Raw genomic sequence first — 17,411 nt, forward strand, 5'->3', positions numbered from 1 at the left:
ACCTACAGTCAATCAGAGAGCAGCATCCACTAGTGTGGGTACCTGCAGGCCAGCAGGAGGTTGGGGAGAAGTTAAAAGCGCTCATTTTCAGTGTATTTGGACCCAAGAAATGGCTTAATGCAGGAGAAAATAATTATTTTGAGAAATTGCCCTTTAAAACATGTACTGTAATTGAAATCGTCAGACACAAATTGATAGGTGCAATAAAAGAAACACTTTTCCATTAGATTAAAAAAAAAACCAATAAATATTAAAAGACGTAAACCCTAAATTTCAAAGTACACAGGTTAAAAAAAGTGACTTGCAGTGTCTTGCTTTAAACAACAAAACTAAAAATAGAAATAGAAAACATGTAATCTATTAACTGGTCAACTGCTGTGACTCAACCTTATTATTTAACTTCACTTTAAATGCAGCTCTAAATAAAGCGCGCCGTGTGTCACTACAGAAGCAGTAGCTCACCTAAAATGCCCATTCCATCCACATAAGGACTCTTGGCGCCCACTATGCCTCCAAAACACTCCTTCTGCAGGGCACAGTAAGGCTTATCCAGGTGAGTCTTTCCATCGCTATCCACCATACACCACTCACAGTCCAGAACACCAAAACAGTCACTGAAACCCAGAACAGACACAAAGCAATGTTACTTATATAGCACTTATTTAGGTTTAGTGTGAATACATTTTGATATTTTTGAAGACTGTCAATGTTTAAGGATGCATTTAGATGCAGAAACTGATCCTTCGTTTATTATTTGTTTGTTAATATAAAGTTTAAACACATTCATTTGCAAATGATGCAATCTTGCTCAATTAAAGTATTAATTTCCTTATGTATTAGTATATTAATTTTACTCATGGACTCCAAAACCAACTGACTGTTTCGACATCACTGTTTAGACATTACGCTAGAGAATCATTCAAATACTAGCTCTAAAGTGACATTTGTGGAATAGCAACGGTTTCTGCTGTTCTGACGTTCAGCTGAAGAAAGTAGTTCCTCATACAAAAATTTTTTTAGACTCCCCATGTTTGATTTTCTTTTTTATAGACACGATTATGCCGTCAAACTCTTGTATAAACACAATATCACACTTGTAGCAGGGCAATATGGCTGTTTATCATCACTAATGGGACACTCGGCCTGCTATATACAGCTATATCGCACTGCTACTCATGTGATATTGCTCATATATATATATATATATATGTGTGTGTGTGTGTATGTTTGTTTTATTTCAAGCAAACAAAAATTGTTTTATGTACATGTATAATGTATGTATTGTTTTAGTACAACTATAATGAGTTTTATAGTTTTAGTACTATAAATAACCCTACCCCAAATCCTATTATTCGCAAAGGAAGTATACATCATGTTATTTTCCACAATTTTTCATCATTTTAACCAAACAATCTGTTTAAACATCATACCAACCAAAATATTTAATAAGACACACAAATATTCTACAATAAGAAATGAACTTAAGCCTTAAACTTGAACTTAGCCTAAAAAGTTATTCAATTAAAAAACTTGTATGCATATTTACCATCTCATATTTAGCATTTAATTAACTAAAAACAGTGCTCACATATATAAGTACACCCCTTACAAATCTAATTTTAATTATTATTTTTTTTTTTTAATAGGAAGCTATACAGTATTATATTTGTGTATATACATTAGATTAGTCAGTACTGAAGTCAAATCTGGAGCTTACCCAAAAGGAATACTTCAAACTTACCTACTTAAAAAAGGAAAACATTTTCTAAATTTAGCTTCTTTTTTTTGCAATATTTAGCTTGAATTTAATTGTATTATCTTTAAATTTCTAAATATGTTTGGTGACTAAAATATTAATTTAATAAATATATCTGTTTAATAAATCTGTTTTGTTTAAATGCACCAAAACACTTTGCCTATATTCTTATAAAATACTGAGAAATGGATTAATATATATATATACATATATATATATATATCTATATATATATATATATATATATATATATATATATATATATATATATATATAATCAATGTAATCAATTATGCTGATCACTGTGGACCATTTCAATGTGGTCAAGTCATTGGCCCATGAACATCCTTGTTGCTTGTTATCAAACTATTTCATAACTGTTACAAGAGGCAATTTAATCAAAACTTAATGTTAAACCAGCTATCTTAATATTATTTATCAATAAGTGGCTCTTTTTAGATTCTTGGAAGCTATAAAAATGAAAAATTTTAAACGGGAAATATGTTGGAACCATTGTTTTTGTTTACATCTGATTCATCAGACAACTCATGAACCCTATTTGTGCGTTTTAACAGATTTACTGTGTATAGTTCTCACTGTTGATGAACCTAGCATGCCTGTAGTTGTGATCAGCAAAGGCTGTGAATAAATAATAATAGGTGTTAAGGGAAAGGAGAATGATCATTACTCTCAGGGCTCCTGCTAAGGGCAGTTTGTACCTGCTGGTGAAGCGCTGGCTGCATCTGGTGTTGATGCACTGAGGCAGAGTATCCTGTAGACTGGGCTCAATTACAGTCAAAGACAAAGGCTCCTGGTGCACGTCACAGCTCGGATTTCTGCACACACACACAGTAGTAAGGCAAGCTGAGTCAGTTACACCCTAAACGCAACAAGTAGCTCACTAAAGTCAATGATATTAGTCTGACAGAAATGCTGCTATGTACATCAATGACATTCAACAGACAACAAATAATACATTATTATTATTATTGTAACACGATCAATACCCAGAGATTTTATAACAGAACTGTATGCATATGGTGGTACTGAATGTTCTTTTTGTCATGCTGAAATTTTTAATCACGATGTTGAATAAAAAAAGCTTAAAAAAAAAAAGAAGAGTTAACTTTAATCTTTCAAACTAAATTAAATCATGATCTCATTAGTAAACAGTAATCAACGCATTAAAGGGACAGCTCACACAAAACTAAACATTCTTATTTTCTATTTAATTCTCAAAGAAGAAAGAAAATTGCGGCCACTTTATTAGGTACACCTTACTAGTACCAGGTTGGACCCCTTTTTGACTTCAGAACTGCCTTAATCCTACATGGCATAGATTCAACAAGATATTGGAAATATTCCACAGAGATTTTGGTCCATATTGCCATGATAGCATCATGTCGCTCCTGCAGATTTTTCGGCTGCACTTCCATGATGCGAATCTCCTGTTCCACCACATCCCAAAGGTGCTCTATTGGATTGAGCTCTGGTGACTGTGGAGGCCATTTGAGTACAGTGAAGTCATTGTCATGTTCAAGAAACCAGTCTGAGATGATTCGTGCTTTATGACATGACGCGTTACCCTGCTAAAAGTAGCCATCAGACGATGGGTACACCGGGGTCATAAAGGGATGGACATGGTCAGCAACAATACTCAGGTAGGCTGTGGTGTTGACACGATCCTCAATTGGTACTAATGGGCCCAAAGTGTGTCAAGAAAATATCCCCCACACCATCACACCACCATCAGCAGCCTGAACTGTTGATACTGAATGTTGCAGTAGAAATCGAGACTCATCAGACCATTCAACAATTTTCCAATCTTCTATTGTCCCATTTTGGTGATCTATTGTGCTATTGTCCTGTGCGATCTGTAGCCTTGCTTTCCTGTTCTAGCTGACAGGAGTAGCAACCGGTGTGATATTCTGCTACTGCAGCCCAACTGCCTCAAGGTTCGACATGTTGTGTGTTCAGAGATGTTCTTCTCCATACCTCAGTTGTAACGAGTGGTTATTTGAGTTACTGTTGCCTTTCTATCAGCTTGAACCACTCTGGCCATTCTCCTCTGACATCAACAAGGCACTTGTGCCCACAGAACTGCCGCTCACTGGATATTTTCTCTTTTTCAGACCATTCTCTGTAAACCCTAGAGATAGTTGTGCATGAAAAACCCAGTAGATCAGCAGTTTCTGAAATACTCAGACCAGCCCGTCTGGCACCAACAACCATGCCACGTTCAAAGTCCCTGAAATCACCTTTCTTCCCCATTCTGATACTCAGTTTGAACTGCAGCAGATCGTCTTGATCATGTCTACATGGCTAAATGCATTGAGCTGCTGCTATGTGATTGGCTGATTAGAAATTTGCGTCAACGAGAAGTTGGACAGGTGTACCTAATAAAGTGGGCGGTGAGTGTATGTCGTTTTTGCTTTTCCATACTATAAAAGTCAATGGTTACTGCTTTGCAGGTTTTTATTCCTAAATATCTTCTTTTTTGCTCAACAGAATAAAGAAACTCAAAGGTTTTGGAAAAATTGAGTAAATATTTAGATGAAATGTGCCTTTAACATTAATAGTGAGAAATAGCTACATTTGCTAGTTAGATACATCTAAAATGCATTAGTTATTTAGTAGGCCTACACAAAATCTGCGCGCGCAGAAATCCATAGATTTCTGCAGATTTTAAGCCCATCACTGATGGGCTAAATTTAAAACTTAAATTTACAACTTAAATTTTTGTGTGAACTATCCCTTTGAAAGTCACTCTAATAGTTTAAATAATAAATAATTTCCCACTGTATTTTAACAACAACACAATGTTCGCTCATTATGGCAATACATTGTATTATTGAATATTGGAACATGCATACAAGACAGCTCTGTAGTAAGAGATGCGTTTATTAATATTCAAGTGTACAGTTCCTCACTAAAAATGAGCAGATGGTGGAGTGACAGAAAGGTAAATGCCTTGCGATCCCTCAGCTGGGAATAATGCGACAAACCTAAAAGTGTCTAAATGTCTGCCGAGGAATAATTCGGAGCTGTACGGCTAATTGAGGACACAGGTGGCTGGATAGCTATTCATTGTGACAAACAAGAACTTGATGAAGTGACAGGCAGAAGTGTGTGCGCGTGTGACTAAGTGTGATTCATTCCAGTGAATGCTGATGAGAATCTGGACATGTGCTCTGGTGATTAATATTTGTATCATGTATCGCTGCAGCAGTTCTCAAAGCACTTAAGGGGCAACCTTTGCATCCTGACATTGTGTGCAATATGTTTTAAAATAGGCTTAATGGCTACTTTGACATGTTCTTGTATGAATTATGTAAAACAGCAGTGGTTTACCTGTTCTCAGCGTTGGTGAGGTTGCCAGTACACTCGTTCACCTCTAGAGGGCATTCACAGGGGCACTCGCATTCATTCTGCTCCATTCTGAGGATTTTATTGAGAAAATTCAATGTAATTACATTAAAGTTTATTTGAATAGCACTTTTAGCACAATAAATATAGCTCTAAAGCAGTTTAACAAAAAAAGATTCACTTTATAACATTAGAATCAAAATAAAAAAAGTTAAGGCATGAGTATGCTGGACAGTACAGCTGCCAAATGTTTACATAATTACCCTTAAACTACATAATATGTGCACTTTTTCAAAAAGGTGATATCTGTTTTTATCATCCTCTTATTGAGTCTTTATAACATGGGGTGTTTATATGAAACTGTCTGGTGCATATAGAGAGGAAAGTGTGTGTGAAAAGTCTGTTTAAAAGTCTTTATTCTTGAATCCATCATCTTGACAATTATATAACGTCACTTATAGACTCACTTCATTTTAAGTTTTGGGGCTTTTAGTTCATGTGTATTTGCTTTAAAGGTGCAGTATGTAAGTTTGACACCCAGTGGTTGAACTAGATTCTGCACTGCTGGATCAAAACACATTTACACTCGACAACGATTCTGACCAGTCCACACAAGCGATGGTTGCCAGATTGACATGAGTGTGCCTGACTATCTAGCCTAAAGGCTAATTTAATGCTGATTTTAACCATTTTCTAACCAAAAGCACACGATAGAAGAAATTTTTTCCAAGCTAAAAGGAGTTTTTGTCCTAACCAACATCTCATGTGCTTTTTTCAGTGTTAAATGCTGATAATGTGAGTTTGAATGCCATTTTACATGACATTTATTGCCATATACTGAAAGTAGCAGCAGATAAACTAAAATAAACCATTTGAAATTGAACTTTAGAACTGTGACTGTGAATCAATCAGCATGTACATATAACAATGTTAAAGAGGTTTAATATATATTAATTAGATTATAAACCTTTTCACTGGAGTGCATTGCAGTAACGTTATTTTGTGCTTCTGAAATGCTGTATCTAAATTTCTGTCATGTTTGTCTGGTGCAAACAGCCTAATTGCTTATCACTACAAATCTTATCACGCAACGTGTTGTTAGGATACGAGGTTAGAATGTAACCTGCTCACTAAAATATCTGCATGGTATTTGTATGCTTTAGAAGTGTCAAAAACTTACATACAGCACCTTTAAAGCCACCTCTATGTTTCAAAGAGTTGACAAATAGTAAATCTATCAATTTAAAAATGTGCACTGTTTATTTAATCCTGATCGTATGCAAATCTTAGTCCACAGATGCTTTTTAATGGTTTTATAAAAAAGAAAGCACACATATTTAAAGTTTTTAGGAAAATATGAGAATAGGGGATTAAAGTTTTAATATGCTTATCTTTTTTGTATGACGGGTATTCAAACACTGGCTCTTATATTGTTATTGAAATCTTTAAGCATTTTTATTGTGAAACCTTGGATTAAGTTCCACAAAATCACAAATATACAAATAAATGTAAATAAAAATGTTGAGTTCAGTCATTTTAATGAAACGAGTGCCTTATATTTAACATAACATTTCATCAAAAGTGATACAAAAAATTATGGCATATTTCATTTCAATTTTTTATTTAAAATGGTAGTGCTTAAAGTTCATGGGTGTTAAAAGAAAAAGATGCACATTTTATATGAAAATGCAAAACAATCATTTTAAAGATAATAATATTTCACAATATTTTTGATCAAATTAATGCAGCTAAAAAAAACGGAGGAGATTTATTTTACAAACCCAAACAATTTGAACATTTGTGTAAATGACTAATGCCTTAATGTTTATTAAAACTAAAATGAATTCGAGTTGAGCAAAGATCGAGTTGAGCAAAGAAACATTACCTGTGGCAGTTAAGGCAGAGACGATCCACAGTACTGCAAGCACAGAAGGCCAGTGCATCACACGTCTCATTCACAATACCAGCAAAAGCATTGGTTCCTGGGATACGGGTGAGCCGGTACTTTGAGCAGTGACTGCCATGCACAAGGTTCGTCAGATCACCCTTAAAAATACAGAACAGTCATTTACTCTGTGCATTCAAAGAACTAACTGAATATTCTTGATACTTTAGTAAATATGCTATTGTAACATATACTGTAATATGGTGCATATACTGCTATATTGTTAAAAATGTTATCTGTATAGAATATCTACATTATTTACATTTACATCAACAACAACTTCACAATGATTATGACTTTTTTATGATTATTAAGAAAAGTTTTCTTTAAAAAATCTATTTGTATTGTAAAAAGTGCAATCTAAATAGCTTAAAACTGTCTGGAGTTAACTGTTTTTGTCAGCTTATATTGTGATAGCGTTATTCATTTTTCGAACATAATTTTAACAGTTTTTTATTCATTTATGTGAAGATGGTGAAATTCATTTCATTTCGACAAATGTGGCTGGCTGAGGGCGGAATTTAGCTAGTTTTCAATCCTATTGTGAGGGTTTTTCTGTGGGCTGGAAATGTTTCTGGAATCTGGCAACCCTAGCTGCCAGTATCACAACGTACACTAGGTGTCACCCTAACATCAGTAATACGTGTCTTCTCGGTAGCAGCTCCTCGACTCTGGGTACAGCCTTCCTCTTAACATTTGATCCTATGGAGTGTTTTAAATGAATGCTCAAAACGCATTAATTATTAAGTTTCAGTAGTAGTGAAGTTGGATATAACTGCCCTTAGTGGGCGTCATGGTGTAGTACGTCTGCCTGTGTTTTGAATTACACGTGTTTGAATTGTGTGTGCGTGCCACAGTATGTAATTGTGAAGCACTTTGGTCAACTTGTGTAGTTTTTAAACGTGCTTTAGATATTAATCGAATTGAACATACGCAGCTGACTAATCTCAAGTAAAAAAAAAAACTTTATTCAGACTATACAGGTTTCAGACATGAAATATTTGGGGTGAAAACTCCACTCACCACAATGCTGGTGTTGAACTTGTAGAAACGCTGCACGGTGCGATCGCTGAAACTGTTACACAGGTTTTTCTTCACAAAGTTGGGGTGGTTAAGAATATCATTGGCCACTAGAGGCTCCTAAAGTCAAGCAAAACAAGTCAATGAGCTTAATAACCTTGCTTTTCAGATTCATTGCCAGTTTCAAAATATAATAGAGCTAAATATTAAAACCAATCTAATGTTTACGTTTATTTTCTTATTTAAGAGATGAATAGTGTCTTCTACTCCCAACATCTGTACCTTATGCGTAATATGCTGTTGTTCTGCGGGAGCGTGACCCTTTGGATCAATCAGTGTCGGATGGGCCACCAAATAGCCTCTGTCCTCCATGATAAAACACCTAAACATACATTAAAACCAAGACAAAGGGGTATGAAAAAACTTAAATGACATTTAAAGTGAAAAGGTGGAAGGAAACAGTAGATGGCTTCCTGTATGTTCACAGGGTACCATCTGCAGTTGAGAACAGTTCATGTTATTGTGTGGCATTTCACTCAGGCATTCCACTTCACTAATCCTGTTTAATGACCATAGCACTGAAAACTCAAAGAACACACTGAGGTCTCCACGGCACAGACTGATAAAGAGAGAGAGAAAGAGAGAGAGAGAGAGAGAGTGAGAGAGTGAGATGAACAGGGAGAAAGAAAGTTAAGGAGGAGGGAAGAGAGGAATGAGAGGGGAAGGGTAAAAGAGAGACAGAAAAGAAGAAAGAGAGGGAAGGCAAAAAAATGGGGGCATTGGCACCTAACATAACAGGATGTGTCTGGAATGCAGCCCTAATCAGCTTATCTGCCTTTGTGTCTTTCAGTCAGCCCTGAAAATCTTACCGCTTTCTATTCTGGCTTTTATATATTGCATCAGTAGGGTTTATCTGCAGTGCTTGAAAAAGGCCAGCATTACTATTGCTTATTATTACGATTTAAATGTTGGACTATAGACATGAACGGTAGCAGAAATTGTACAGATGAATCGCAAAGGATGTGGGCTCAAGATGTGGGAATAGTCAATAAAAACACCACAGACTTAAATAAGAATCACATTTATCACTGGAATATATTAAACGTCAATTGAAATATATTTATATATTAAGCAACTACATACAGCTATGGAAAAAAATTCTAATTTGTTAATGTGTTTGTGCAAAACGTTTGGTAACTTTTTATTTCAGATCTAAATTCACGTTATTAACAAACCTTCAACTCAGACCATTAGCTTAAGAAATTACAAGTTGGTTTTAGGTTTTGGGCAGAATTAGGGATATAGGATAAGATCATACTTTATTACTACTATCAAACAGATAATATCTTAATAATTGGCAGGTAATAAGCCAGTATTAATAGCATGACTTGTGACAAACTAAATTGTTACCAAACAACTGATCTCTTGTTTTTTTTTCGCTAAATCTAAAATAAAAATAATGTCTAGTCAGAAAAGTTAAGGTGAAATATCACTTATACACAACAAACGGAAAAATGTGTTATTATGATCAACTGCCTTTTTCTGAAAAAAAAAAGCTCTTAATGACAATATTTTTAGCTTAAATTATATATTTAAATTATATATTTCTTTATAGAAAGTTTGGTCACACTTTATTTTGCCCATTTGTTGAATTTAAGTTACGTTGCATCTACATGTCAACAAATTCTCTTTAGATTACAAGTAGACTGTTAGGTTGGGGTTAGGGTTAGTGTAAGCTGACATGTACTTGCAAAATGTTTCTTATAGTCAGTTAAATGTCTGTTGAAGGAGCAGCATCAACAGATATCAAGCAAACAGTCTACTAATACTCAAATGGACCATCAAAATAAAGTGTTCCTGAAAGTTTTTGTAAAATATTAACCTTTAAGTAAATTTATTTTTTTAAAAATAAACAATAATAAATATTATATTTTTTTAATATTATCATATTTTTATCATCATAATGTATTATCATATTTTTGATCTGATATTACATTATAAGACCTTTATAGAAAGTGTTCATAAAATATGAACCTTTATAGAAATATAAATTCATATTTATATTTTATACCTAATAAACCTAGTCAATCTAGAGATCCACTCACACACACTATATATAGTTAAAATTTCAAATTCGGTAGTCACAATCTACATCAGCGCTTATCAACTTTTTGACAATATTCAAAGGCCCCAACATTTTAAATTCCATCATTTTGTTGTTGATTTGTAATTGTCTACTTATTTTAAACAATTTTTAAATCATCTTGCACTTGACAGAGGCTCCCAAAGGGCTCAGACCTTTATACAGTCATTGGCTCAGACCTACTCGTTAAGAACCACTGCTCTAAATTTTACATTTAAATATGCAAATATTAAATATTCAAAAACTGCATCTATGATTAAAAGGGGTAATAAATAAATGAATACTACCAGAATAAACTGGAAAATGTAAGACTTATTTGAGTTTAAATATTTTTGCTTGAAACACTGCCATGAATGTGCTTGGGAAAGTGTCAAGAGGGTCTTTATTGATGTAATATTCTCTCTTAAAATGTAAATAAATGTAACTGTAAAAATCCTCATATAAAAGGATTGAAGTGTGAAGAATATGAGCTCAATGATCTCACTGCATCTTTGATCAGTCTGTCATATTTTACATTACTTATCAGATAGCTGTAAAAATAGCTGTAATACAAATATTGGTGCCTTCAAGTTAAGTTGGAAAGATTCTATGTTATGTTGAAAATCTCCACCAAGTTCTACCAATAAGTGGGAAACACTGGATTATCTTTAAGACCACTTCTCCTGTTGCATTAACAATCTGAGTCTAGTCAGTTAACCTGTTAAATGAGTTCACAAACTGCAATGAACAGTTCATTTGTGAACTGGACAGATCTGACTGCTCTCCATTCAACAACTGTGATCTGATTCAAATGATCGGGCAGTCTACAGTTAATAACTCACAATGTGACAAGAATTAACTGAACATTGCTATATTCACACCATTCACTACTGGCTTATTACCTGCCTAATATTAAGATATTAGATAGATATTAACTGTTTATTAGTACACTTAAAAAATGACATTATTACATATATATATATACATATATATATATATATATATATATATATATATATATATATATATATATATATATATATATATATATATATATATATATATATATATATACACACACATACATACATACATACATACATACATACATACATACACACATACATACATACACATTTTGCCCTTTGTTACATCCATTTAAGAGCATACATGTACACATATATTTCATGTTCATTCATTTGATGTTTTAGGTATACAAGATATATTTAGCTTTGGTTAATAAAAAATCATTAATAATTTGTACGTTTATCAGACACATTTTGGTACAATTAAACATTTTTGTTCGAATAAAAGTAAACATTCATCACTAAGTTCTTTTGACTTTTAATATGGAAGTACATTAAAAATCAACTGCTTCTGTGCTTAATCTACTGAAGTAATATTTTATTAAAAGATTTTTCAAAAGCACATGCTTTGTTTACTGCATCCACTGCTTCTAATAATAGTCAATACTATGGATGTCCAGATCCGATCACGAGATCAGAAATCGGGCCTGATCATGTGGTTTCAGACTTGATCGGAATCGGTTAAGCCATTGAATGTCAGTTTAAGCTGTATAGAAGTGCTTAGAAAAATACCTAGTCAAATAATATTTACCGTCATCATAGCAAAGATAAAATGAGTTATTAAAAGTATTATGTTTAGAAATGTGTTGAAAAAAATCTTCTCTACGTTAAAAAGAAATAAGGGAAAAATATAAATGGGGGCTAATACCTCTGGGGGGCTAATAATTCTGACTTCAACTGTATATATTCTCATTATTTTATAACACACCTCTAGTTATGTGGTATTGGAGGTATTATAAAGTTGATGACGACAACATTGCCATAGCAAACTGTGAGATTTACAAATTTGGGATTGTCTGTCGGGTATTTTAAGTTGAGGTGCTGTTTGTTTTTATATTAAGTTTGTTTTATATTTACTGTTGCACTAAAGTGAAGAATTGATGTTATTTTTTACTTGGTTGTTCAAGCTACCACACAGAAGTGCTCTGTTTGCTAACAGAGTTATTGAATGTTAAAATAAGGTGAATTAAATAAAAAATAAGGAACATCCTGGATCTGTTTCTTCACTCGTCATTATTTTTTTTTCATTCATTATAGAAGCATCGGATCGGGCTTTGGTATAGCTAGATACTTAAAATCAAATGACTTGTTCTCAGGGGCAGAAAACCTGATCGGGACATCCCTAGTCAATACAGTGTGGATGCATGGTTACCTCGTGAATTTTTATTGGTAACAAAAAAAAAAAGTGTTCACATAGCGTCAAAAAATTTTAAGTAGTCACATTGTTGTCTGAACATTTTGAAGCTAGAAACCTAAACGTTTTCTGTGGAAAAGCAAAAAAACCTCTTTGGTTTCATTGTAATATCTACATTTGAGTTCTGAAGATGAATTATGAGTTGGGAACATTTTCAAATATTTAATTTTTCAACTAACCTTTTAAGCAAAGCGATAACAACATCATGATTATATTAGCGATGACTTTCCCAAGCACCACTCAATAAAAAAAGTGTCATAGTTCTAGTCTTTCATAGTTTTCCCCTTTTCATCACTCTTCTATCTTTCTGTCCACCCCTCCCTCACCGTTTCTTGATCCCCACCTCAGATCTTTTCTCATTCTATCTCCTCCTATCCTAAAAGAGAGAGCTTAGAAGCATGCAGAGAGGACTAAGTGAATGCCTCTTTTCCAACAGAAGCAAATCTGATTAGTTTCATTTGAAAGGGCTTTAAAGGGCCTCTGTGGGGCATCGATAGCTTCAGGCACTGCGCTGGACACCACAGCCGGCACACTGGGGTCTTTGGCAGGCACTCCTGAGTTTGAGAAGAACCCAAAAAGGAACTGGATGGGGGTTGGATTGGGTTCAGTGGGAAGGCCTTACCGAATTTTGTTGCCTTTGTCCTGGTTGCAGATGGGCAGAAGATCCAACAGAACTTTGTAGAAGTAGCGCAGGGTGAAGTCGATGCCCATTACCGCTACTGTGTAACCGGAGGCCATTTGGGAACTGAGGAAAGAGCAAGATAAGAGTGCTGAACAATATGAAGAATGAGGAGATCTGCCGTATGATGTGCTTTAGATCAGATCACACACTACAGTCACATTTCCTACTCTTCAGGGAGAACTGATTGGAAAACGTGGAGGGAAAACACACTTTATCTACAGCAGACATTCTGGAACACCACCAGATTCAAACAGCTTCGTTATATCTCTAAACACACAAGACTACACATACACACACACTCCACCAAGCACAAACATGACAGTGATAAGGCAGGTGTGTTTTATTTGCATGAGGTACTATTAAATACTACATACGTCAAGCTTTTTTTATAGCTACATCGCAAATTTCAAAAAAGTATGAGGTTATAAGTGTGTTTGTGGAACAGTTTGGACAATTCATAGCATGTTATGACAAACAAAGCTAGGTTTTGATGTTAAAAACGATACTGACTTTGTCACATAAACTTACCATACGGCTTTAGAAGACTTGTTAAATAGTGCATGGGTCATGGGTTTTCAAGGTATACCGTGGTTTAGAAAAGTCAAGATTTTAAAACCATCAAAATGTTCTGCTATACTGTTCCTAAGGTATGTGTAAGATTTTTTATTTAAGTTTTTTTTGTTTAGTTTTTTAGGACAACATTATCTAGAGGCAGAAAAAATATCCAAAGATGCCGTTTTAAATTGTAAAGAAATCTGTTTTTTGAAACTAATGAAGATAGAAGTCAATGGTTTATTTGAATTATTTTGCCTGAATATATCCAAAATATTACACTGAAAAAAGTGTTGCACGCAAAACTGTTGCAAACTATTTATTTGTGTTGAATTTAAACAAACAATTTAAATTGAGCAATGTTCAACTTAATTTGATTGTTTAAATTCAGCCAAAATAAATTGTTTACAACCACTTAACGTAAAAAAAATTTAGTAAATCCAAGGAATCATCTTTGAATCATTTTTTTCAGTGTATAAAACTTTTAAATTTTTTACCCAGACATTTTAAAAAGAGCATATTTTAGAGCAGTAATCACAATACATTAAAACCGTGATATTTTTATCCAAGCTTATCATACTGTCAAAATCTTATACCGGCCCATGTCTAGTCATACGTAGGCCTACATGGAATCTGCGCACACAGATTTCTGCAGATTTTTAGCTCATCACTGAGTCTATGTATTTACTTGTGTAAATGTGTGTACATTTATATTTATTCAGTTTTAAATTATTTCACTAATATCATTGTGATATAATAATAGTAATATTAAAATGTTCATATGATTTATTTACAATACAGTTTGTAAAGTAATATTTTCTCTCTATTATATGAGAGACTTGCTTTGTTTACTAAATAAGTGGATTTAATTGGATTTGCATTGGAAACATTAAATAAAACTTACAAATGTATAATCTTTTATTTAATAGATTATATTTTACTTATGATACTACTAAAATTATTACAAATAAATCCGCAGATTTTTTTTATAAAATGTTCCGCAGAAATAGCAAAAAAGAGTCGCTTTATGCTTATATTATGTTAAGTGAAATCAACTAGAAAAGGAGATTATTTAATATTTTCTATATATAAATTATTTAAATGATAATATTTTTATGTGAAATGTTTTATGTGGAATTTTAGTAATTAGTAGTTTATAAAATATAAAAGAAATGAACATTTTACTCAAAACATGTACCTTATGTTGACCAAAACATGTACTTTAGAGAACTGATAATACATTTAAAATAACTTGTTAATTTTTTTCCACAGTTGCAAGGGACTTACAGCAGCAATAGCAACAGCAGCAATAGCAAGTTTTTGCAGGAAAAAGAATTGAAAAAAAAATTATTTATGCTTAAACTACTCCTTTAAGTTTCTATATTTAATAATGAATAATGTTATTTTGAACATTTTATTAACACAGAATAAAAAAACCTGATCAAAAATACAATGTACAAATAAATAAGCTGCCATGAATCCCAAATTATGCTTATAAACGAGTTGTCATTGAATTATTTTACTCAAAGACTTCCAACACAAGACTCAAAGTACCCTTCTTTCCCCATATAGGTTAAAGTATATTTGTCATTACAGGAATAATTATGACAATTACAATTTGTAAAACTTCCTGTACAAATGAAAATATATAAAATGAATGATGATTCAATTTAAGAGCTGAGATTTTATCATTCAGGGCATTGATTTGCTGATTTTAGATAAATTAGATCGTTTTCTAAAATATAAATAAACAAATAAATTAGTATTAATGTTTGAGATATTTTAAGGCCTCCTTGGAAGTTTGCTGAGGCTTCCTGGTTGGGAACAACACCAATTAGATTAGATTTGTTAAAAACTGACCTAGGGGCGTGGATGGTGTGGCTAATGGTGACCACATAACCTGCCCCACCAACATCCAGGTAAGGTCCAGTAAAAGTGATGAGACCAGGATTGGCTACAGCATGTAGGTACCTAAAAACCAAAAGAGTCAATGGTTACACCACATTTTAATCAGATATGTACAAATACATAAAGATTTAGGACTTTTTTTCATACAGACTGGGGTAAACAGTTCTATACAAACACAAAATTCCTCCTTGGGAATGTGACAGTTTGCTAAGCTTAGTCACCAGACTGTGGGATCTGCTCACCAGCGTCCCACTAGGACTTTGAAGACTCCCGTCCTGAGGCTCAAATCTTACCATTGCCTCCTGGTGGGATCGAAGGCTTTGTCCATGAGTGAACCGGGGTAAATCCGCAGCACCCCATTGGGCGTTGCTATGTAACGCCTCACAATGTAGCAGTTGAGGCTGCTCATCTCCATAAGGCTCATCCATTCATCAGTCACGTGGCTGGTGGCCATCACCTCATTCCTCACAGAAGACTGCAAGACCAAAGGACAGCTTGTTGAAGAATTTACAAATACTTGCGCAGCGCATTTCACAAATAAAAAAAAAGCTGATTTAATAAGCAGAGAAGCACTGCCAACTATCAACTGCCAATCAGGACTGAGAAAATAACCATGACTGACTGTGAGAGATTGAGTCTTTTTCTGTTTGCTTTCTAAGATGGGGTGTAAGTGTGTGTTTAAATGCACCTTCAGGCCGGGGATAGCAATGTGTTTTTGAGATGGGGTGTAAGTGTGTGTTTGAGTCTACCTTCAGGCCGGGGATAGCAATGTGTTTCTGAGCTGGAATGTAAGTTTGTGTTTGGCTACGTTCACACTGCAGGCAAATGTGGCCTGAATTTTTGCCCACATGTGACTCAGATCTGTTTTTGTCTTGACAGTGTGAACAGCCCAAACCGCATGGAATCTGATCTTTTTAATTCAGATTTGTGCCACTTTTATATGTAGTATTAAATCAGACACAGATCTGATGTTTTGCAGTGCGCAGTGTGAATGGGTATGTAGGATTTAATGTGATTTTTACATAATCTTTGAGCGACACGCACCATTATTCTGTGCTGCAAACATCACCTACTCCTCATTAGTATTGCAGAACGGCACGAAGGGCAATTACTTTACCACAGAAAGTTGGTTGTTCATTTTGAAAAAAATGTCTGGTTAACGATTGGGGCACAGATTGATCGCAAACCTGAAGAGTGTCTGGGGTGTTGCCGATAGGGAATCCATGCACAAAGGAGGGGGCATTTTACGTTCATTTAAGGGGGAACTTTCTCTCCGAGAGAAAAAAAAGGACAGGTGGTCAAGCACCCAAACCCCCTTCTGCACGTGCCTGTTGTTTATAACAAAGTAAAATGAAATAACTCTGCAAACAGAGATAAACCAACTCCGCCTTCACAGATCAGTCTGCGGCTGCTCATTAACCCTTGATGAGTTCACAACACCGGTGGTCAGAAAGATGCACACCGCTGTTGTCATAAATCACAAATGATCAGTTTTACAATCACAAGTGACTTATTTTAGGTTCCAAATGGTGAAATACACATTAGTAGTAGCAGAACAACCCTTTACAGTTCATGTAATACACCCCGGTTGTCTGTGAAAAGGGAAATAATCATTTTATCATAATCTGACAACACGCTTACTCTATACAGTATACACACTGTGTGCATAATTAGACATTTTGTGTTGTCCGTATTTGCGTAATTGTACTTTTGCGCATGCTGGTCAGTTAAGGACTGTGATCCGTTCACAATACAAATCTGATATTGGCCACATTTATAA

The 17,411-nt window shown here is 34.3% G+C and overlaps 1 protein-coding gene across 1 annotated transcript in view; it reads right to left on the bottom strand.

The window, feature by feature from the left end:
• Positions 1-17,411, bottom strand: part of cachd1 (cache domain containing 1) — a 137,124-nt gene that overhangs the window by 17,126 nt on the left and 102,587 nt on the right. The window contains exons 15-23 of the mRNA XM_056460039.1: positions 15,925-16,106; positions 15,584-15,694; positions 13,112-13,234; positions 8,370-8,469; positions 8,091-8,207; positions 7,008-7,168; positions 5,108-5,194; positions 2,476-2,592; positions 463-614 (exon numbers count right to left, since the gene is read on the bottom strand). Coding sequence (XP_056316014.1) covers positions 463-614; positions 2,476-2,592; positions 5,108-5,194; positions 7,008-7,168; positions 8,091-8,207; positions 8,370-8,469; positions 13,112-13,234; positions 15,584-15,694; positions 15,925-16,106 — 1,150 coding nt within the window. The remainder of the gene's footprint in view (positions 1-462; positions 615-2,475; positions 2,593-5,107; positions 5,195-7,007; positions 7,169-8,090; positions 8,208-8,369; positions 8,470-13,111; positions 13,235-15,583; positions 15,695-15,924; positions 16,107-17,411) is intronic.

This window comes from Danio aesculapii, chromosome 6 (genome assembly GCF_903798145.1).
Source record: "Danio aesculapii chromosome 6, fDanAes4.1, whole genome shotgun sequence".
NCBI lineage: Eukaryota > Metazoa > Chordata > Actinopteri > Cypriniformes > Danionidae > Danio > Danio aesculapii.